Source organism: Chiroxiphia lanceolata, chromosome 3, assembly GCF_009829145.1.
Source record: "Chiroxiphia lanceolata isolate bChiLan1 chromosome 3, bChiLan1.pri, whole genome shotgun sequence".
Taxonomy (NCBI): domain Eukaryota; kingdom Metazoa; phylum Chordata; class Aves; order Passeriformes; family Pipridae; genus Chiroxiphia; species Chiroxiphia lanceolata.
The window spans coordinates 27456842-27481755 of record NC_045639.1 but is presented as its reverse complement, the minus strand read 5'-3'; the positions used below and the strand labels follow the sequence as shown (position 1 = coordinate 27481755).

The following is a 24914-nucleotide window of genomic DNA, read 5'->3' as shown; positions in this document are numbered from 1 at the left end:
CAGTGGGAATATAACCTTTATCTTCAAAAGGATCAAAACTAACCCACAAATCTTGTTTTCCATTCTCATGAGCAACTTAACAGCGATCATGAGAATAAAGAGTTTAGGATCACATCTAAGGTGATTACAGCCACAAAATACCACTGTGAAAAAAACTGCAGTTGAGATTTTCTTTTTTCTCTTTTAAGAAGAAAATCCACTGCTCTCTGGATAGGCAGGGCAACATGGGATTTCCCAGCTGGCTTACTGTCCCAGTAGTGAACTGCTACTGAGGAAAGTGTCACCCTCTTCCACACTTGCTGCCTCACAGGCACCACTGAGTGTCCAGCAGGCTGGAGCTGCTCATTGACACACAGATTATTTTTTGCTACTATCAGAAAACTGAATGAAGTCATCCATACAAGGCCTTACTGGAACAGATGTAATAGAAAGACTGGGTGGCCCCAGCAAGGGGGGAGCTGAGGGAAAGACACCCTCATTCACCAGCATCAACACAGTCTCAGATCAGTGTGCACATATCATGAAACTTCACTATTAATCGGTCAGTGTTCAAATAGCCTGGAATAAAACATATTTCATTTCTGTACAAACAAATTAAAACTGTTTGCTCTCCATTTTTCACCCCTCAATAGTTAATTTCACTTTTTCAGCTTCATTGAATTAAAGGTTATCACTATTAAAACAAACAAACAAAACCGAATTCCGCTATGCCACACAACTTGGACAACATCCTGAGAAAAGTTTTCATTGACATATACCTGCCTGTCAGATGCAGACTGAGTACATTTTCGGTACTCTTTTCATAAACATTCTCATCAGGTGACAGACTGCAGCAATAAAATGTTATAGAACACTCCTAAAATCTATACAGTGCCATCACACAGTATCTTGCTTTCATCATTGCGAGTCCGATCAAAAGCAAAGTTACTTCTACAAGTACTGGATCAAATCACAATTCCAGTTACAATTTCTGTAGCATCACTTAATTGTCCCATGCAAACAATTATAATGTAAGGAATGTGAACTTTATTTTTTAAGACACGGCTTTAGAGACAGAGCTTCCAGTACCCTTTTCTCAATACTATGCCTGAGTATAAAGAACATATAAAGATCACAAACATGCAAAAATAAGTATAGCTCTTAATAAGCAGTAAGTAAAAATGAAAGGAGTCTATACATTCAGATATGTTGCTTACCTGTCAAAAATCCCATCCCATGTGTAAAACACCAGCAAGTTTTAAAGCAGGTTCAACAGCCTCTTATATTAAGAAAATAAGCAGAAATGGCCAGTGCCTTGGTGAGATTACAAGCATCAGCTATGAAGATGTCAATGGTATTTACGAACAGTGGAGTGATGGAAGCTTCGTAACAGTATAAGAGGACACGGGAAATTCCTTTCAGGAATTTTTTTTCATCACATATGAAAAGTTAAGGCAAAATGCCTTTCCTTAAATAATGCATGAATAATGCATTCTCTCTGGATAATGCAAACAGGACTGCAACTAAAAATTTTAAAAGACCACCCGTAATAAGTCTTCGTGAATTTCTAAAAATAATAAAAGAGTAGTTGTATCTAAGATTGCTGACACATTCTCTCTCTCCTTTCTAGTAGACATATTTAAGTTTGAACTTTTAAAAAAATAAAAAAGCTATCTTTCTTTTCATTATAAATTAACTGATTTCACTCTGTGTATCAGAAAGAAATATGACTGTATTTATTTTCCTAATTCTAATTTCAGTTTTATTTATTTATTATTAAATTTCAAACTGTGTTGAAGGCTTATGACTGATGATGCATGGAAATGATACTTCCTGGTCATCATTTAGCAAGAGGAGCTTCACAGCAGGTGTCCATGTGGTTACTTTTCTGTGTTACAATACAGTCAGATTTTTAACACAGAGAGAAATTATCTGTGTGAAGCAGCAAAGCTTTTCGGTATATTGAAGAACAATTGCTTGTTCACAGTCATCAGTATCTTGAAAACAATAATTGGTTAACTGTATATTTATAGGATCACAGAATCAAAAAATGGTTTGGGTTGAAAGAGATCATAGGCAGGGACACCTCCCACTAGACCAGGCTGCTCAATTAAAAAAATTTTGTCAAAGGTTCACAGAATTATTTTTAATATAAATAATAAAAAACCCAAATGGAGTAACTTCCAATGTATTTATCTTACTTTTATAGCAATTGTGGTATTATGTGAAACGAGGCAAAGAGAGGGCAAAGTTTTTAACCTCCTTAATTTAGGATCAAAAACTGCACATAGGCCACAAGAACTGAACTGACAGATCAACACAGCAAGCCAGTAAAGCAGAATGATGCAATTGGTGTCTCATAACTAAACAGATTTAAAAAGAAGTCTTATATTTTAGGAGAAAAAGAACACTAGTGGGATAACATTTGTCTTTTTACGATTACAAAATGTTGAACTTGTAGTTTATATTTGCCCCACTGATTTGACATTGCATTTATACAACTATTCCTGGAGTAAAACATGTTCAGGGAAATGTAATCTGCTGTAACCAAGGCCCAGTGTAATATTTCATTCTAAGAAAAAGTATATTAATCATTAAAAAATGTTCTCTGGAATTAGGAACAAAAGAGCAGTGGGAACAATTTGCACAAACTTAGCCTTTGTGATTCAGTAAGTACACCAGCAGTGATTTCAGCCTTTCCATTCCGTACTTTGTGGTTGTGCTAACACAGCATTTCAAAGCAAACTTCAGTTGCGCTGACACAATTTCCCATATCTTTAGTTCCATATGGGAGAGAAAGTCTTTTTGAAAATTTCACTTACTTTCACCTCGAGGCTTCATGAGACTCCTTTGAAGTTTATAACCTAAGGTTTCTAAGGGACAACAACTTACATAATTCAAAGGAGAGCTTTAAGGAATGATCACAAATTACTGCTTTTTAAATTAACAGACATCTACCCTTACAGGGAAAAAGAAGGAAAAGGAAAAAAAATTAAAATCCTCAGAATTTTTCATTAACAGATTATCATGCTTTTAACCTTCTAAGCATTCTACTAAAACCATCAAATAATTTTATTTGTACTCCATTTATCTTTCTGAGACAATCAGTAACTTGACAAAGGCAGTAACTTGCAAGGAAAACTTACCGGTAGGACCAAAAAAACTATGTAATTCTTCACTGTATCATGATAAGATCTGGCAACTCCCCCCCCCCAACCCCGTAGTTCAGATTTCTTTATTCAAGTATAACAGAGTAAATTCAGCTTGCCAAGACATAATGTTCTCTCTGCTATTACTTGAATAATTTAATTTAGCATTTGTTTCAAGAATATTTTCAAAAAGAACATATAAACTCATATGTCCTCTAACCTCTTCAAGCAGTAGCTTCCGCATTTCCTCAAAGAATGTAAACAACTTTAAAAACAACATGGATACTAATGGATAAAACATTACTTTTCTCTGGACAAGGCCAGTAAACATATCCCTTTTCTGTGGATGCTATTTACAGAATGATGGTAACTGTGCAGATAATCATTAATGAATTTTAATAAAGTTTGCATTGTCTATTAAATCCTGAACTTGGTGATATTTAGGTTCTAGGGAGCTGCCTGTGGCTTCTTAGACTCAAATCATCAGTCTAAATTCAGTTAAAAAGCAGAGTGAAACAATACTCAGCTATTGGGTTACGCATGTGGCTGAGATTACATGTTCGCCTAAGGGATATTTGAACCACTTTGAGTGTTTTATATAATAATACCACATTGAAGTGCACTGCAGAAAGCATTTAATCTCCTAGGGCATATCACCCAGCAACAATTCTTTCCTAACTTTTCCCACAGATTCATGGCAAATTTCCAAAAGATCAGAGATTTGGTGAGTTTAAGCCTCTTTAAATTCAGATTCCTATCTAAACCTCCCTCATTTCTGATCCAGAAATCTCTTTAGATATATCTTCCCATTTCTCATTGTGCTAGAAAAGCTCTGCAAGCTTCCTTTCCTATTGCTGCTGCAATACAGCAGTTGCCATTAAAGGACTTGCTCTTGAGTACTGCAAGCACGAGAACATGTGGCACAAGACTGTATGAGTGAGACCTCAGCAACATGACCACCAAGTTTCTCACATCTGAATGCAACCAAAAAGGACCTTCCAGGGCTATACTGAATTTTAAAGCCCTGAAGATAGGCTCTCTTCCTGCCAAAACTTAGTTCATTTTTACTCTTTGATTCTCTTAATATACAACAAGTGAGATTTCTTGGATGTCCAAAGAAGCTAATTAACTTCTGTTTTAAAACTTGTTCTCCTACTGTATGGGTCCATAAATAAATCCATGGGTTATACACATCAGTATATCCAACACAGCTATTGTCCTTTCTGAAAGCTGTCTATACCCAATCTTTTCTTTAAGAAATGCTCAGATAAATGTGTTAAAAAGTGGTTGAAATAAGTTTAAAAAACCCTTTATTTCATTTCTACTTCAGAAATTCAACAGACGAACACTGAACACTGAAAATTTGAAAGAGGATGGCATCACTCTTTGGCATGCTCCTTAATTAAGTCTAATGCATTATGCATGATGCCCTTTTGGCTCTGCCATGACATTGCCAGCTGTGGTTCACTGCTTATGTTCCTGATGGGAAAGCACAAGATAATGTAATGCTTACCTCTTTCTTTCAGTACCTTAGCTCTCAGTGATGGAAAATGTAACCTGACAACTGTTCTATCAAATTTACTATGGACTGTTTACCTGTATTACAGTAGGTAATACTTTTTCTAACTAATGTATGGAGAACAGTACATTATGGACATGCATACTGAAATACCTATAAGAAATCCTGTTTTTTTCCTATCTGACAAATCTCAGTAGATTTAGTTGCTATTTCCAGGTACTCAGGTACATTATTTCACTACTCGAGAAAACGATGAAAAAACAGTGAAGCTACATCAGTTTTGAGGTTTTTTAATGGCATAGACACTACTTTCAGAAATATCATTAAAAAGAAATGGTATAAAGATTTATACTGCCCTACAGGGCTGTCTGTTTGCAGAGGTATTAAGAAGATTTCTCCACTCCAGAGGGGTGAACAAAATGCAATGCTCTCCAACAGCTACATTTCCAAATAGCTTCTCACTCTAACACTTCCCACAAACCATATTATATGCAAAGTGCCATCTGATTACAGGCAAACCCACCATCTTTGGCTCAGGAAATGCCCAAGTCATCAGTTTCATGATATTGGGATACCATTCTGGAAAAATGTCATGATATGCTTTACATTCTTCCTGGCACGTGCTTTGGCACTGCTAGAGACTGGGCCAAACATGCTGTTGGTTGCTCTTACATTAGCATGTCTTCTGCAGAACTTCATGAGAACAGAATTTGTTTCTGTCTTTTCTTTGGCCCTTTGTAAAAAAACAGTTCTCAAAAGGGGATGAGAGGAATCTAGCAACAGGTTAAAATTTCACATTTCAAGACAAAAAAAAGTGAACACACAGAATTAATAAAAACTTAATAAATACATGCAAAATCCTTAGTCTACATATAAGGTTCTTTGTTCAACATGTTTTCATAACTGTTACTGAAAATTAAGGTCTTTATGAATATCCATTGATCTGTGTAAGCCTCACATACTGGCTTTTTTTGTTCTTATGATAAATACGACTTACCTGAGCCAGGCTTTTTCAATACCTATGGAAAGTCATTATTCATACACCTCTCTTCATTGTCTGGATTTCTGTAGTTCTATAAATGCAACAGTGACCTTTAAAAGCATTAATTGTATCTATTTTATTTTCCATACTTTCCTGTTTCCAGAACCTGATTAATTTTTAGCAAAGCATAGGCTTCATGCAGCTGAAAACCCTAGAAATTCATAAGTTTAAATTAGTCAGACAACAGGAAACTCTGTCCAAAATTCTGCCATCGTTTAAGTCATCCAAACCCTCTGAAATGAGTAAGACAGCACAGAAGAAAATACTGTGTTTTATCTTCAGGGCATAGTTTTTTCTACATTTCACAAAGGAGTTTTAAGTGGCAGAATTCTGTGTGATTAGTTTAATACTGGGTGTCTGAAAACAGAAAAGAGAAAGCAAGCACCGCCACAGACTTTTCGAGAAAGTACTTATCAATAAGAGCATTTGAATTTAGTTATCTTGTGTGATTCTGTGAAGCTTCTTGGAAAAACTTATTTATAGAAGCTTATGAAATGGACCCCTTTCATCCTTCTATATGCTGAATGGAAAGTCAAATACCTAAAAGGATAATTTCCTTCTTGCGTACTTGTCAAGATGCACATACTCTGTAAGGAAGAGCTGTAACTAAGTCTTCCTTGGATGTATGAAGGATAAAATAGGGTGATCTCTCTAGGTCACAACTTAAAAATTAGATTATGGAAATATGCAGACTTACTACTAGCTACACATAATTAAAGTAGTTAAGGTTGTAAGTTAACCTTCATAGTGCCTTCCATGAACACTCTTTGCATTCCTATGATCTACTGTACTAATAAGCACAGCCAAGATCTGGGAGTAGTCTTTATTATCCAGGTTTCCTTAGTTCTGACCAATTACCTTTTAATGACTGATCAGCTCACTAGAAGAGAACAGAAAACCATTAATGATGACATACAGTTTACATGTACATGTTTTATAGATTTATGTTTACTGCTTCTTACTATTTGTGGAAGTTTTATATACTCTTCACACAACATTTCAGCCTTAGTGTAGAAACACTGTGAGCTCATAGGCCCTCAAGTACACACAGTTAAGAGAGTCACTTCTCTTAACTGCTCAGTTAACATTATAGACCACCTTCTACGTCATAATTTTAAGGAAAATGCACTGAATAATTCTAAGCTTAGACAATGGTCATGTGGGAACACAAAGAGGTTCCTGACATGCTTCTCCACACACAAGCATGAGACTACAGGCTGGGCATCACTACTCTTACACAGCCCATAGTAACTATGCAAGAAAAAACCCTGCAGCCATCAAAAAAAAAAAAAAAGTGTGTCTGTTTTTGCTAAAAGTACTCACCCACAAGTGAGATAAAATGGCATGAACTGGATTCCCTTAAACCTACTCACATACCCATTAAAAGTGTAAAAATAATCTGATGGTGCGGTTTTGAGAAGAAGGGATAAAGAGTAACTTAAGTTATACCCTACTCAAGTTTGGCCCACCTCATACATGGTGCATGGAGAAGAAGACATGTCATGCCAAAACTAAAATTACTCCACGTACATGCTAAAAAAAGCAATGAAAATTTTACTAAATGTTACTAAAGATGCAAACCCAAATGTTTTGCAAGTTGCACTCCTTTCCCATGGTGAAATTCTCTGGTGTACAATTATAATTTACTAAGCTTACTGTTATTACCAAAAAAAAAAAGTTGTATTAAAGTGCCCAAATGTATTCCAAATAGAATAATTTCCTGCATTTAGAAAAGAAGCTGCAGAAGAATCAAATTTTATATGCAGTTTCTTTTTTCCTGACTTTTCCTTTGCGGTGCGTTAGTTGTTTACTTGTAAGAGTAACACCTAACAAACACAGCCTTAAATGTTTCCCCACAATCTCTTGTGTGACACAGGCTTTCTTTAAATAGCTTTTAAAACAGTGCACAAGCATAAATGAGATATCCTGACAGCTACCCATGTGAGCGTTACATTTCCACTTATTTTAAAGATCGGTTTTACATTTACAAATTCATTTTTATCCTGAACCCATTACAGACACATTGTCAATAGTGCTTTATGGCCATAAAATACAAGAAAAAGCACAAAGCGTGCTAGGACAAGGGACCAGTGGGTTCATGTAGGTCATACACTCAGGTCTCTTCTGTCCAAATGAGGGAACCTACAACATGTGTGAGGATGGTCTCAAGATCTACATACAGAGAAAGGACAGAAAGGAAGGTCACAGTACGTGGCTGCAGGGCAACAGATCCTGATAAAAACCAGTCAGGCACATTTCTTCCGAGGGCTGCTGCTATAAGTTATATCATCCTTATCCTTCCCACTTGTCTCTCCCAAGACAAAACTAAACTGAAAGCCACAATCCAGCTTTAACATGTAGGATTTCATTTAAAGCAGCATTATTCAATTATCCTCCTGGATAAGGAACAGTACTCCGTTCCCACAAGAGCTGTAAGATTAAGAATGCCAGACCAGGAACCAACCAGAATGATGTTAACACAGCCATGTGCAAAGCTTATACAGAGATTCTGTGGACATGGTAAGGGATGGAACTACTCCAGTTTGAAAGTCTGCTACCCTCTTCATCCTGTTTGGATGACAATATTCCTTTCTCCTCTAATCTCTGCTAAAAGACAGTGTACAAGACAGACAGGCCTGCCAGGAAAGTTACTGGCAAAGCATCTGGCAGGTTGTCTGAAAATTTCTCCCCTCAAACATGCCTCAACTGGAGAAACACACTTTTTCCAAGAGGAAAAGTGTGTAATATGTAGTTGCAGCTACTCTGTCCAAGAGATATAAAAACAGTACCTAAAAGGCCCTTAGCTCTACCTGTTATCCTAAAAATCTCCTGCCTGCACATGATCAGATGAGGATTAAAATCCTGAAGTTGAATTTTATGCTTGGCTAAACTAAGACGTCTGTAACACAGTGAACTACTGGCATAGTTAACTCTAAAACCCTAATATGCAGACATGAGGACCAAGGTAAAAAAAAATCAGTACAAACTCCAGCTTCCCCTCACCTATTTCATGACGGCAGTTGCAGTGAATTCTGGCCATAGACGCTGACTCGGGACTATTCCCGGGGTTGTCGAGGCCTCAGTTGGTTACAGCAAAGCAATCCATGGAGCTGCAGCTGCAGCACTCACTTGTATACATGCAAACTAGGAACAAGCCCTAGCTTTGAGAGGGTGTGAAAGAGTCCTGTTCAGTTTGGGTGCTACATCACAAAATAAAAGTCCTTCCTGTCTGAAAGAGAAGCATTTAGACTCTTCTGATTGATGCTGGAGGAATAATTTCTCCTACAGGCCCTTGATGAGCCTGGCTGCACTGATAGCCTGACTTGAAGTTTAACACCAAAAGGACTAATGTGAACAATGAATCTTCAGTGAGCTAACCAGGCTTTAATAATCCTTCAAGAGCAGCTAGCGATAACTGAGCAGCGTAACAGCAAGTTTCCCAAAACCGGGTCATCATGCTGGAAACAGGGGCTTGTGTGTGTGAGGGAGACAATGATTACAGTATTTAATCATCAGCTTCACCGTTCCAACTATTCTTGACCATAATGTCTATTTTAGACAATGCAGGGATCGCGGTCAACGCGTTCATACGGTGTAGCAGTCAACAGGAAATCTAAATTTAACATACACAGTATACAAATTTCTGTAAAACCTTATTCTGCCACAATTTGATATATTCACATAAGTTCTTAACTGTATGATATGTGAAACATCACCAGATACTAATCTAACTTCTAGTGCTTCAGGAAACATTCTGAAGAAAGAGTCACAATCAGTACATTTTAATTTCTTATGATATGAACTGCCTGTAGAAATCAGTTGGGAATTAAAAAACACCTACTATTGTTCACATTCTGTGTATATGCATATATAGCAATACAAGTAAATAAAATATTAAAATGAGGTTTGAATATAATTGTGTATAAATGTGTATATAAAAAGGTACCATAATAGAAACAGTATAAATAACATCGCTCTATGATTAACTACAATTTTATTCTACCTTTTTACCATAGCTAACACTTACCATTAAGAAATCTTTGTCAATAATTTTATATTTAAATTGTATTAAAATATTTTAGAGTTAGAATAGTTAAAAATACAGAGTTCATTTAGTCTTTTGTCTCACACATGTACAAATCCACTGAAGCAGGGATAATAATGAACAGAATTGGGCCCTAAAAAGTTCTAATTTGACACTAATCAGTAATAAAAGGCAATGCAAACTTGTGTTAAACTGATTACACCCATATAGCAATATCTGCATAATGGCTTTAGCTGCTTAGCAACAAAAGTACGGGAATACCAGATAAAATGGATTAAAAGCTCTGATTAGTCCCAGATGAATGTAACAGTGGCCAGTCAGTTAGGTTAATTTGCACTGTATATCATAAATGACACTCCTCTGAGCTATTATTGCAGAAGACATGTAATTTTTTGTACAATACACATAAGAGAAATAAGACTTGCTTTTACATTACCAAAGACAGTTTTGGTCGCACACTACAGTAATTCTTTGTAAATTAACTTAGAAAGTCCTTAGAAACTAGGACTTAAAGAAATCATTAGCACGTGATTCTCTTTTTCTTTTGGTGTTTTACATTTTCTTACACAAATGAAAGAAGTCACTTTAAAAATGGAACTCCATTTTACAGCTTTCTACTGGACTTCCAAACCCTTCCTGGAAACATTTAAATACAACTCATAGTAGAAGGAAGACTGATCACTCTTGGGTTTTAGAAGGATCTGATGCATAAAGAGGTTCAGAGATTTGTCAGAGTAACGAAGGAACATCATGACAGCTGAAATAGAAACACAATATCCTAAATTTCAGCTTTATAAAACCAGACTTCTAGCATCACTCAGAGGGTGCTAGGTACAGTGCAAACAGCAGAAAGGAATAATACCTGAACCACAGTACTGATAATCAAGGATAAAGCAGTAGTAAGCCACTAGGTAGAATGTAACAGTTAAGGGATCAAGATAGTCATAATAGGGTCACTAGAGCCTCTTCCTAGATGTCCTTTAGTTTTGCCACTGTCATATGGCTGATCTCTACCCCCCTACACCAGAACACAGGAAAGAAGTGAATGGCTTCATATGTGAGCCCAGGAGCTATGCTATGGATAGATAGGCTGATTTTAACATTGTATGGAAGAAGATTGTTTTTATGGGTGGTATAAGTCTATTTACCTGTAGTAACTGACTTTCTCTACCCTTTATTTAACTGCTTGTTTCCTCTAACAGAAATAGCTATAATGTTGACTAAGGGTCCTTTACAAGTTCTGCAACGCTATAATTCAAAAGGAACATTTTTCTGCACTAATAATACTCTCTACTATGTCTGTTGAACACAGTGCTATGAAAAGAGGACAGCACTATTTTCAAATCTATCTAATTTCATAAAGTTGGATAAAAAAATCAAATGGCAGATGTTAAAAGCAGTAGCTCCCAAGTCTTCTATTTTTATAATGCATTATCATAATAAAGCTTTCACTGTCTTAAATAATGTTAAAACCATTTTATTCCTTAAGTATTTATTAGGATAATTCACTATAAATTATAGGGTGTGCACATATATGTGTATGCATCTTATAGGGTAGAGGTTTAGAAAATTTTAAGTACTCTGAAGAAGGTTGACAGGGGTGTAGGAGGAATAAAGTGAAGCTAGTTATATTTTTTAGAACTTCCCACTAAAAACCACTTTAATTCTCACACTTCCAAAACTTCCAAAAGTGAATGAAGTATCATAAATACAAGAATGTCTTCAGAGAAAATAGCTCTAGAAACACTTAGAACCCCTTAGACAACACATGACTGAAGCACTATCAATAAATTCTAACGTTGATACTGTTCCATAGTTGATCCCTGAAGCATAGTATGAGGTTGGAGTGAAGAGGGCCCTGAAGAGAGGAACTGGGTAGCATCAGTATTACTGTCAGGTAAGACACTCCTTACTGAAAAATCAAGGGACCAAGACATTGAAGAAGAGAAGACAGGAGGAAGAGTGAAAACAGAATGAAAACAGCACTAGTCCTGAAAATTCCTGATGTTTTCTCAATAAATGACACAATGAAGTTCTGAATAAATCAAAGATGATGATAAGCAAAGGTCAGTTATTACAAAAATGCTGTACCCTGTATGCCAGGCCTTGGGCAAGTTTCACTATGGGAGTGCCAAATACAGAATACAGTATTCATCATTTATATTCCTGCAACAGACCACATAACTCAAACTTCTGAATACATTGATAGATGCAATGACCATATTCTGGCAAAGCAAGAAGGGAAAGGCTGCCATAGTATAAGAGTGTTGAAAACCACTCTCCAACTGTGACACAATTTTATAAGATATGCTGCACCAAAATAGCTAAGCTCCTTCCACGTAAAAACGCACATCAGCTGAGATCCTCCCTGTAGATTTTACATTCTTTCTGATGTGTAGGACTGGGTTGTGGAGTTCACAGTTCAAACTATTGCAGATAAAAACATCCTACATCAGCTTTGCATACTTTATCTCAAGCTTCGGAACAGAACCCATCTCTCTTAATTTCCAGATCAGACTGCCGAAGAAAATAAAACTATTCCTGAAGTACAATATTTGAATATATAAAATCTTAATATGGTATGTTGATTTGGGCGGTGGCCATTTTTTGAACCAAAGGTTGCTTTTGGACTAAGCAGAAACATGAGAAACGTCAGTTCCAAGAATATTTCTTTAAAATAAGGAAGTTAGATGGGATTGCTAGAAGAAATTTAGATATATAGGGCTAAGAACACATTAGTGTATAAGGTATGCTGGTTTTAGCCATTTTTGGCACAATTTTTGAATTCTAAAATAATTTAAAATATGCTTCCTTACTTGCTGTGATAATAATAGTATCATTTAGTAAATGACACTAATGTTTGCACTCCATGTAAAAAATAAATAATACTGAAGCATACTTACTGTAAAAAGCATATTAGGCAACTTTTCCACAGTGTCTTCAGCTGATTACTGAAGGAAAACACTACAGTATACAAAGTCAAACTTTTAAATCTGCATTTTTGTGAAAGGGGAACAAAGCAAGCAATCTCATTCCATGAAGACAACCTCTGAGTGCTTTGACAATGAATACTGAGTCAATCTTCCCATTAAGTCAGGGTGTATGCTCTACTTGAAATGTAAAATTTAATTCCAGCCTGATCACTACAGGGACCAGTTCTGCAAAGTACAGCAGCCGTGGCACGGTATAAAATCACAACGTAAGTAACTACACGCTACTGTGAAACACATTTTAAATCCTATTGTACAACAGCCTTTGTCTTGGAAAAGCTATTTTAACCACAAACTATGTTTGTTCAAGCAAGTTTTTCTACCTGTTTTTCCACTGAACCGGAGCAAATCATTCAGTGACTAATTTACTTGGTACATTTTCATTTGTTGTCATTCATATATAATTTAAAGTTTTAGCAGATGTACTACTTTTGCTTTTACATATTTTTTTGGTGTTTGGTTGTTTCGTTTCTTTATAAAGAGTTCTTTGTAAACTGTTCATAGGCCATGCTTAAAAAAATCCTTCAATTTTTCAACTGTGGGCTTTTAATGTGATTGGGTATCACCAGGTGTAGTTTTGGTTATTTGATAAGAGACACTAGCCTATGACTTGTAAACTATAAACCACTTAAGTATCAGTTCCTCTGAGTTCAAGAAAAGCCACAAACTACAGTTTCTCTCTGTTAAGAGAACTGGGAAGAAAGAAGATGGTGAGAAGAATTTCTGAACATCTTTGATGAATGGCTTTGGAGAGCAGGGAGGAAAGCAGAAAGCATGATACAAAAGAGGGGAGAACAGATAAAAAGTACAAAAGGAAAGGAATGTCCAGGAAATCAGTGGAGTAGCAGGAGAATTTTCAGTCATAATTCATGTCATGTAAAACTGATCTTTACCAATGTTCTGCCACATGATTCCCATCAGGCTGCTGATGCATTTATTTACACTTCAGGGAGTGCACTTAGTCAAAAAGGTCCCTCTCTGTTCACATCACCCCAGTACAATCTTTTTACCGCTTCCTTCATCTGAAATAATATGCTTAGTTCTAGTTACAAACTTAAAAATAATACACTAAAACAATTTAAGAGTATGTTCACACTTAAAAGAAAAGACTGAATGCATGAAACATTCTCCACAGACATAAATTGTATACACACCTTCCTGGGCCCCTGTTTTGTGACAACTTCGAAGCATATAAAATGCTAATGCATTTTCACTATTTTAAGAACTGTATAAACATATTAAATGTTTGCTATTTCTGTATTTGAACCATTATAATCTTGATCCTACTAGTTGTTTTTCAATGGCCTTTCCACTGCCTTATTTATCTTTCCTGACAATTTTGCTAGAAGATCTTTTAGTCACAGCTTTTCTGTAATTCTATGCACATAAGTATTGCAATTGCTTACTTGTGACATACATAGTTTTGGTTACAGTATGTGAATATACAGGTATTTCCATGTGCACACACATACACTCATACATACCATTAGCAACTCTTAATTTTGTTCAATATGGTAATTTAATTATTCATTTAATATTTCCATTAAATTGACTCAAATACCCAAATGTAGTGTCTTACTGAAAAAAAATAAAACACCAACCCCACAAGTTTCAAGGAAGTTGATTGTTTTCAAGTGTTTCATTTAAAACACACAAATATCTAAACCTATTCCTCATAGGTCAAAAATTTATCGCACGGAAATGAATGGCATTTTTACCTCATAAAATCACAGAATGCTTTTGGTTGGAAGAGACCTTAAAGATCATTTAGTTTCAAATTCAGCTCAGCTGAATGACAAGAGAGAAGTAAGAAACTACAAAAGGAAACCAGAAATATTCTGCAAACACAACTGGTTTCAAACACTTACACTGACTGGATACTGACTGAGCTACACCATCCAAACATTCACTTTTATATAAGCAGCAAATCCAAAACATGCTATGAAGAGGAATTCTGTATGAAAAATTACTAGCAAGGAACACACCATGGTAACAGACTCTCATTATTAGCTCTCTCTGCCTTCCTTCTCCTTGCTCCTTAAGCACATGGGTATCATTAACATTATAGGAACTTAATAAGCATTATACCCATTTCCTTTCTTTTTTGAACATTTTTGTATACTACACAGCACAAGAAAACTGCAAAGATGAATTCTGCTATAACCCCATTTCTAACAAGATTGTTTTACAATTTTTACTCTGAATACTGGCTGTTAAAGACATTTGTACTTAATTCAATAAATGATGCACCCTATTAATGTACCAAAGAAACACAGAAAACAGCACTTCAGTAGTTTTTGTGTATTTTTTGCATGTGGCTTTCTTATTTTTTAACTCATTTACTGCCATCTCCTGGTACTTATGCGGTAATAGTATTTATGCTATTTAACAGCAGCCAGTACTCCAGTACAATACTACTGAAATGCCAAAAACTTACAGAAATATTTTCAAAATATTGTTGTACTTTTCATGTTGTTGTCTTTCAGTCTGGAAATAGTGAATATTGTTCCTTGGGCACAAACTGGTAAAAGGCTCACGTAGCTTACCTTTGTCTGGAAGCAGCAGTAAAGTTGTGTTAAATACGGATGTTTCCGTGCTAATGCAAGAATTCTCTTTTCTGTCATTGTACAGTCTACGTCATCATCTTGAAGTATGACATCTTTCTTCAAGACTTTCACTGCGTATACTTCATCTTTACCTTTTAGCTCAGCTAACATGACCTAAAAGAAAGAGAAATTCTGTTTACATAGGAACAACAGATGCCATAAACGCAGGGTTGCATATGAGTTTGACTGCACTGGAAATTCAAAAACAGTTACATGCTTTCCTGAATGAAGCTGCAGTTTATAAAATAAAAACTAAAGTACTGTGATTTTAGAAAAATATACTTCTGGTATTCTTTCAATTTGAAAGAGAAGGTATCTATTTTGTTAATTATCTTAGTGAAGTCTCAAAAAGTAAACAAGGAAGTTGATATAGAACAGAAATTTATTTCCCACTTTTATCTCCCACTTTTGTTAGTGAGATTTGAGTCTGATGAACTTAGTATACAATCCAAAGTTACCATTCCAGCTGCTTTCAAGTTGTTGATTTTTAACTACTACTATTGTCTAAAGTTTGGGCCCTATATTCTCTTTAAGGTCAGTTCTGGCTTGGAGCCAGGGTAATCTTCAGAGAAAGGATTAGAAAACAGGGAGACAAAAGAACTGCTTCAGCCTTGTTCCCTTCCATCTGCAGTTCCTGTATATCAAGGAAGGAAGAGTGTACTTCTGAAACAGATTCACATTTCAGTCCTCCTCTTTGATTCCACAGTACACAGAAGTGTGAAAAGAAAATCTATAAGCCCTGTAAATAAAGCAATTCCACCCCTCATCAATTCCCTACTGTGGGAAGGTATCTGGAGAGTTGCATCTTTGCTGCTTATGTGGTATTTTGGTCAGCCGCCTAAGCCCTTGTCGTATCTGAGTGGAAATGCTTCAGTTCTGCTTCCTCCAGCACTGAACACACCCACTGAGGAAAAACAAGCACAGAGACTGTTCTGTGAAATAAGTAAACTTGAACTGGGTATTATCTAGAAAGTGAAGTAACTCCACGGCATTATTACTGAGCTGATTTTTCCTCCTTGACCAAAAGAAATTTAGTTGAACAGTGTGTATGTAACTGTATGTATGTCTTAATTACCAATATCCTGATACAACGGAACATTGACGCTTTGTTTCAAAAGGCTTGACCCTAGTTAACAAAGTGAGCTAAAGCACAGAAAATGCCAGCTCATTAGGTGGCTGGTATTTCTGATTTGTTGGGTAAAGCACTTTCTGAATGTCCCTATGAACATTTCCAAAGCAACACAGTCAAAAGCCCCCTGCACACCAATTTAAAAAAAAAAAAGAAAAGAAAAGAAAAAAAAAGCTACCCACCTTGCCAAAGCTGCCTTTCCCTAATACTTTGATGAAGTTGAACTCTTCAAGGCCTATTCGCTTGCCCTGAGCCTGTTTGACCTCCCCATTTTCACCATTCTCCCCAGGTTTGTTAAGCTGGTTGTCTGTTGATGTCGTAGCTGTCGCTCTGTGTTCCTCTCCCCGATTGTCAAACGATAACGCTTTCCTAATGTTGTTTTCCAGCTCCTTGATTTCTGTCGAAAGGTGAGGAGAAGTTAGTTTTAACTAACCGTCAGAAAAACAGCCTGTGTTAGTCTGTATCAGTGTGGGAAGGGACATTCATCATCTCTGACTGCTGTGTTTAAGAGCATTCTGTGGTTAAGAATACATATTTAGCAAACTGCTTCTCCACCTTACAGTAATCAGCCAAAACCCTGCTCTAACAGGAAGGGTGGCCTTTTAAAATGAACCTAAGAGAAAGACATATCCAAAACTTGAAAGATAAGTCAGAATAGTAGCCAAATAGTTGTTTTAGTGACTTTGGGTGTTCCTGTACCACAGAGAAGTACTTTGTTTTGAATATCTCTATCTTCCTGCAGCACTTACTCATCTTCCTGCTTAAGTATTTTAGAGCTGTGTCTTCAAAAGTTCAAAGGATAGTTGGGCGTCCCAGTCCTTGAAGTCAACATGAATGGAGCATCTTATTCAGCTCCAGCTGTTAGCAGACGCCTGCCAATAAAGTCTTTGACCATTCCTAGTGCTGCTTCAAGCAGCAATTGTGTAGATCTGCTAAACAGTTCTGAAGGTTTCTCAGTGTTAAATATAGTGAGTCTTGGTGACTAACGGACCTTGGGGTCTGTCCCAAGCTTTGCATGTTACTTCTGCCTGATGGCCTTGGAAGCAACTTTACTGGACAGCTAAAAAAGTGAAATTTAAGAGAGAACTTAGACGGATTCTGACAGCAAAACATCAAATATTTAAAAAATTGTTATTCAATCAGAACAATTTCTGCAAAACCAAAAGGTTGGCAAGTTTAAATCAGTTCTGGATGCAGAGGTTTACAGTACTTGATTACAATGGAGCTTTGGAAGTGACTTCCTTAAAATAAGGTTGAGAAATGTCTCAACTGTAAAAAACTTTCAAAGAATTTGACACAAAAATTTCTGTCTTCCTATGTCTTGCTGCAAAGATTTTTCATTTGTCAGATTACACATGTATGTATGGCCAGTCTTCGCGAACGAAGATTTGGGAAGGGTCTTTGCCCTTCGAGCCTGCGCAGTGGATTTTTTTAGGTGAGACACAGCGTGCGCTGAGCTGAGCCCACCCTTTAATCCTAAGGTTCATCTGCCGGGGCCGAGCAAGCTTGGACGGTGGCAGTGAGGTCCTCAGGACGTAGGTTTGTTTAGAGTGACCTTCTCTTAGATGGATGGCCTTACAGGGCTGACGAGCTCCATCTGCCCGGGGGACTCCTCTGACCGGGACCCGAACCCGGGCCCCGGCGGTGAAAGCGCCGCATCCTAACCACTAGACCACCAGAGGGCCCCCGATTACACATGTGATGGTACATAAAATACCTCACAGACTTCTGATTTTTAAAAACAACAAATAAATCAGACTCAAAAAGTGCTCCTGACATACACACTCAGGCTGTTCATACATACACAATTGGTTGTTCAGCTCAATGAAGTCAGGTGGTATCAGTGAAGATTAAAATATTTTTGTCCAAATCTATGCATTAAAAAAAAAATCGCTGAAAAGAAACACAGCTTTACGAAGCCTCTAGAGACCAGACATGGCAGCATAACCTATCTGGGTGGAAGCTTTTATTGTCACGAATGTTCAACATGGAATTACAAGGAGTCAATTTTATCTCAAAAAGTTATTAACAGGATTTTCAGATAAATAAAGGTTCTCTCAAGTTCTGTGTTACTATTTAAAATGTTCTCACTCTTACAATAGAATGTATAAACTCCTTCCATAAATGTATTTTGTTGACAAGGATCCATCTAACAAACTTAATATTTTAAGATGACTGTTTTATAATTTACCCTTTGAAAGCTACTTTATTTCACAGATTTAAATGAAATGAGAAGCAGGCCTTTTAAAAAAGATTTGCAGTTCATAACTCTAAGTGCTTCAATTTCTGGTGGTAACTACTTCACTGATTTGGTTCTACAGAGGCTGGGGTTCATAGTTTTAAACCCTCATAAAGAAGGAAAATGTGTGACAAAATATGTCAGTTAGGAAATAAAAAGATATGTTTGACCTTGATCACATGGAGATGTTGGTGCTGACTTTGACCTATCTTCTTCTGATGATGCACTTCCTGGAACTGGTGGTTGAGTCTCTGCACCTGCAATTAGCTAAGAACAATTCCAAAAGGGGTACTCAGCTGTGAGATCTTCCCATGCCATGAGGAAATTTAATTCAACAACTTTAATTCATAAGTGGAAGTATCAAGCAATGTGAAAGTGTTCTAGCCCTATGGATTCTTACTAGTAGAACCTCAACCATACTGTAGATGGCATCACATCAAATGGAGACCATAATATAAACACTGAAAGAACAGGCAATTGAAAGAAGAACAGGTTCTTAAGATGAAATAAACGCAGCAAACATACCCAGTGAGTGGGAAAGTTTTGAATAGCCACCATGAGTCTGTATTCAAGTCTATCCCATAAATATGTTTAACTATAACAAGTATCAGCAAGCACTGTAAACTAACTCATGAAGTAACAACATGACAACAACTTCGCCCAGGAGAGTCAGATCAATTGATTTATTCTTGAGTTTCCTATGTTTCTGTAATATTTTAAACAGTGCACATGGGATCCCAGTGTGCAATAGGTAGGAAAATGAAAAGAAGCAAATGTCAGTGTTTAAAGAAATTACGGTAAAAATTGCCTATTTCTGTAAGAGAGAGCAATGTGTCTGTTATCACAATCATACACAGATATAAAGTGTGGGCTCATTCTGATCCAGGATACATATCATCAATCCAGTATAACTCAACTGGCTTTGGATGTACTTGGGTGACCTATGCTTTTTATTTCTAAAGCAGCCTGGTTCTTCCTATAATAGTGATGATAACTGTGGAACTGTCTCTGGCAAACAGCTCCTCTTCATGAGAATCAGCACATTGCTCATTTATCAGCATTTACAATACTGTGGAGTAGATCTGTCTCCCAGTCAATCAATTATCCAGTGCCAATTCTGAGCCAAACAGGCATCTATGTTTTTATGAAATGTTGTGTCATACACTCTTTCTCTGTCAAATCTCCTTCCCCAAAATTAGAAAGGGAAAATTCTTCCACGCGTTTTACAGACTCCAGGTTTGCAGCATTGTAGCAGGTCAAAATAATTTTCAACCCAAAATTCAGAATAGATGATTTGCACTTATAAAACAAAAGCCAAAGTCTTAGATCTGTACTGACTTAAAAAAAAATATCGTGCAAGTCAGTTCAGTGGGATTGAATACCAACTAATAAAGTTACAATACAGTCATACTTATCTCTTTTTTCTGTGATAATTCATAGTAAAATTACCTTTTTCCTCCTCTGCCCGCTATTAGTGATCTTATCTGGAGTGACTCCAAGATCTGCAAGAACTTTAGCTATGCCTCTAGCATCCACTCCACAGTTTGGTGCCACATTTGTTTCACAGCGTCGATGTACATTCATCTTGCAAACTGTAATGAGATGTAAAGTAAACTAAATACTACCTTGGCATGCATTGGTGTTACCTAAATCAGACCTTACTGGACCTACCAAGAACTTTTTCAAATGAATATGATCTCGGTAGGAAAATGCTTAGCTGGATTTGAAGGTACACTTCAAAGCTAATATAAAGTTACTAACCTGGTTATCATTCTGGTATGATAATGCAGAATAGTGTTTTCACTCAGTACCCACAACAGACACGGGAACAAACGAAAATATCTAATGATCATGTATTCTTAAATAGAATTTGAAGAAAAGTCCTTCAGAGTTTGGATTTTAACAGCCCTCTACCAACATTAGATCCATATGTTTTATTCCTTCTTACTCTACTCTACAGAATTAGATTAACTTCTAATGCAGGTAATCCTAAAACCAACAGTGCTTTAAGTTTTAATGTGTGTTAGACACACACTTTCTTTAGATGGCAATCCAGTTACTAAGCTCTTTCTCTTAAATCTCCCGAGACGAGCATACCAGTAAGAGGTGAAAAAAGTTACATTGCTTCCAGATTATGGGGCAGGGGCAAGAACACAGTTCCACTGAAACTCGTGGAGCAGGGTTTTCTTAGGAGCAGGTGACATATTTTATCTGAGACTTCAGTGCCCTCTTGTGGTAAAACTTCAAATGTAATTAAATGCTAGATTAACATTCAATTGCTCAAATTACTCACTTCATTACTTTTCAGAGAAAAGAAAATAAAGAGTATGTATTTATGAAGTTGCATTTCACTATTTTTCACCAATGATGCTTTCACTGTACAAGCCCTAAAGAAAGAAACACATTTGCCTCCGGGATTACATCCAGGCACTGTATCTGGCAGTAACCATGGGCTTCAGAAAGCCACTGCCTTTCCTCTTTAAATATGTATCAGCTCACAAGAAAAGCAAAAAGAAATTGCTAAACATGGTTTTTTCAGTGAATGCATATGCAGTGAGAAAACTCAGTGGCATGTAAAACATCTGACCTAGGATCCAGAACAGTGGACATTGAGGAACTGAACTGCTTGAAATAAAGCAAGGAGGAAAATTTTGTACAGTCCAACTTTATGAACATATTTTGTAATAAGATGCAGAAGAGTGACTAGTGAAAAAAAAAAAAAAACAGACAGAAGAAGAGTAAACCTGTGTTATACACTTCTTATGATGTTAATAACCACACTGGGCAAGCAAGTACATCTCTGAAGAAAGGAGTCACTCAGTACTTGTTAAAGAGAAAAAACCAAGCACAGAGAAAATGGCATTTTCAGCTCAGGTGAGTTCTACATTTCATGCAGACAACACTGCATTTTTATAAGCAATAATTTTATGAACATGAAGAAAGCAACATAGCACTATTTTTTCTGTGCATCTGCTACACAGTAAATGCATACATATGAGAAATAACATTATTTTTTACACTTGGGAGCAAATGAACCATTATGGTACTTGAGATAGAATATGAATGCGAACTCATATATTCACAGATTAGGTGGAGAGATACTATAGCTCTGGCTAAAAAAAAAACAAAGAGAAAAAACCCTGGTTTAACTGAAAAATCTTCACTCAACGTATCTTCACAATAATTAAGATAATTTGCATTTGTGCAAATTTTCAATAGCAGTAAAGCAATAGTATTTAGAGCCTAACATTTCATCACTGCTCACTAGATAGAATCACAAGGGAAGGTCTGAACTTCAGAACACTCTCATTGTACATAACTTTGCCATGGAAGAAATTTCTTCTTTCCCTTGCTGCTCAGCAATTTTGTGACATGAAACATTAGGTCTAACCTTCACCTGTAGTTATGCCTCATCTTAAATCCAAAGGATATATTTAATAGATAACATGTTTATACATATATGTGACTCTATGTTTCTGCTGCTGAGAAGTGTACATAACATGATTTTTGTATTTATGAAGATGGACCTATCAATTTGTACAGTGTATCAAAACAAAAATGCTTATAATTCCACTAGGCACTACTTTCTAAGAATCTGACAATCTTCATGACATTACTCCCTTCAACCCGGTAACTGAAGTATTTTATTCACTATTTCTAAAGTACTACTTTCCTTTGGAACTGTTTGTACTTTTTTCTCCCTGCTTTGGAATATATGGATCAGTTCTAAACAAACAGATACAGAACCAAACATTTTTGACAGCTAAAATGACATGAATGCACCTGCCAGCCGTAACTTCACATACAGTTACTGTACAGAGAACATAGTCCTTAAGCTGCAGACCATAATGAATCCTTTATTTTCTGGAATAGAGGGTCTAGGCAGACCATCACAAAGGATGATTTAGCTGGATAAGAATACCTCATAATCTGGATATGGGCACACAGGACTGGTTCTACCTAGTCTAGCCAATACATAATAGAAATTTTTGAAGTTGATATTAAAGGGAATAGTAGCTGGAATAATGATGTTTAAAAAGTTTAACAACCTGAAAACACAAAAGGCACATAATCCGTAGGGATGCACATTCTCATGCTCCTTATTTTCTGTCAACTTCTAATATCCTATGTGGCAATAAACCTACGGTAGTGAGTGCAAAATGTGTTTCTTCACCTCTGTCCTCTGCATCTGTCACTGACTGGTGTTGGTAAAGGACCATTTTCTAACCATGATGGCAATCCTTACACTGGTCCACTACTTACTTTCTATTCATTTCTGTACATTTCAGCAAAGACAGAATAACTTGAAGTCTTTCCAAGTCTACAAGTCACTCACAAACAAAAAGAAAAGCTCTGAAGTGGTGCCTTACCTTTGCATTGTAAACCTTGTCTCAAAAGACCCCAGAGCAATGAACCACAGTGGTCACAGAAGGTGGGTACTTTGTAATTGTGAATGCTGAACTTGTGAGGCATGTTGACACTGAAACGCTGGGATCCCACTTGCTGAAAAAGGAGAGCACAGCATATTTAATTCTCATTAATTTCTTTGCAAACACTGTATGCCAAGGCCATGTTATGTTTTGAAACCACACAGAATTCAAACAAGATTAAATAGGTCTGCGTTCAGATGATGACCATTGCATGAAATATACTTCAACTCCAAAACTGTTCTCACTACTTTATTTGGGGAAAAGAGGGGGAAGGGCTGCTGTTGTCCAAGAGATAAAGAGTCTACTTCCTAGTACTTCTGGGAACAACAAATACACAGCTATCAGGAAAGATCTCTTAATGTGGAAAGCAAGGAAGTCACTCCCAATTGTTTTAGGAGCAGGAGGCTGAACTACTACAGGACTAAGAAAGAGAAATATACCATAAACCCTTTACCTTTTCATATCACACCCTTCAGATAATGATAATGATAATGACAGATTGTTGTGTTCAGGGATTCCAAGGTATGATTACTTACTAATTAAAGGATGTCATTGATAAGTTTTATTAGTGGCCATTGCATAGCAGGAGATTTATTTTTATGTTTTTCCTTCCCTTTCCTATTACCGCTGGCTTTTCTCCAGTGATCTAGTACCCCTTTTAAACAATGAGAGCATTATATCAGCAAAGTATGCAAGTCTCCACCAGTCTGGAGCCTGGGAATATAAACCTAAGCAGTGTTTTCTATCTTCCCATGAGTACTACGCAAAACCAGCACTAGCCAAACACAGTCCTTTATCACAATCATATGCACATGATCACATTTCAGATGTAAAATACTGGTTGTGAACCCGATATTAAAGAATGCTTCCAGTAAGGAAAATGGCAGTGAATTGCACAGGGAGAATGAGATCGGTTTGTGCCTCACTCAAACTTCTATCAAAGTCGAAAGAATGGATTAAAACTGCTCTGCTGCATACAACTCTGATTTCATATGAATGTAGGTTTTTAATAAACAAAATTAAGAAATGGATTTCTTTTGTGTGGCCAAGGACTACGTCCCCTAATCCTATGGTGAAAGACAGCGGGCCCTTGACATTGCACAAAATGGAACAGGACAGTGAGCATTCATTTGGTTTTCTGTTGAAACACAAATGAAAAACTTCTGTATAAAATAAAGTATTCACTGTTTACAGTTGAGGGCTAAAACTATCTAAAAACTGTAACTACACTTCCCCACCTGCCCCCTATCAATCCAGCCTCCTCAAAGCTGAGTCGTCTAAGGGAGCTGAACACTACAGCAGTCACATTGCTGTCTGGTTTATCACTGTCCACAGAAATTAACACTGATTTCCTAACCTATCTTAAAAGGGCCATCTTAGCTGAGAGAGATCTCTAACTCAAATGAAAGGATTCCTTTGTTTTATCCTCTGATCCAAAGCTGAACATGCTGTTGGTAGGTTATGGAATCATTGAATCGTTAAGGTTGGAAAAGACCTTTAGGATCAACAAGTCCAACTGTCAACCCAGTACCATCACTATGTTTACCATTAAACCACGTCCTCCAATGCCATATCCACAGGGTTTCTGAAGGCTTCCAGGGATAGTGACTCCACCACTTCCCTGGGCAGTCTGTTCCAGTGCTTCACAATCCTTTCCATGAAGAAATTGATCTAATTTATCTAATCGAAACCTTCCCTGATGCAACTTGAGGGAGTATTTCCTCTTGTCCTGTCATTTGTTACTTCGGAAAAGAGACTGACACTCCTTTCAGGTAGTTGCAGATAT

At 36.7% G+C, this 24914-nt stretch overlaps 1 protein-coding gene across 2 annotated transcripts in view; it reads right to left on the bottom strand.

The window, feature by feature from the left end:
* PRKCE (protein kinase C epsilon) overlaps positions 1 to 24914 on the bottom strand; it is a 283861-nt gene that overhangs the window by 83901 nt on the left and 175046 nt on the right. For both annotated transcript variants that reach the window (XM_032682640.1, XM_032682639.1), the window contains exons 6-10: positions 23069 to 23201; positions 20148 to 20290; positions 18869 to 18965; positions 16642 to 16856; positions 15271 to 15444 (exon numbers count right to left, since the gene is read on the bottom strand). In XM_032682640.1, coding sequence (XP_032538531.1) covers positions 15271 to 15444; positions 16642 to 16856; positions 18869 to 18965; positions 20148 to 20290; positions 23069 to 23201 — 762 coding nt within the window. The remainder of the gene's footprint in view (positions 1 to 15270; positions 15445 to 16641; positions 16857 to 18868; positions 18966 to 20147; positions 20291 to 23068; positions 23202 to 24914) is intronic.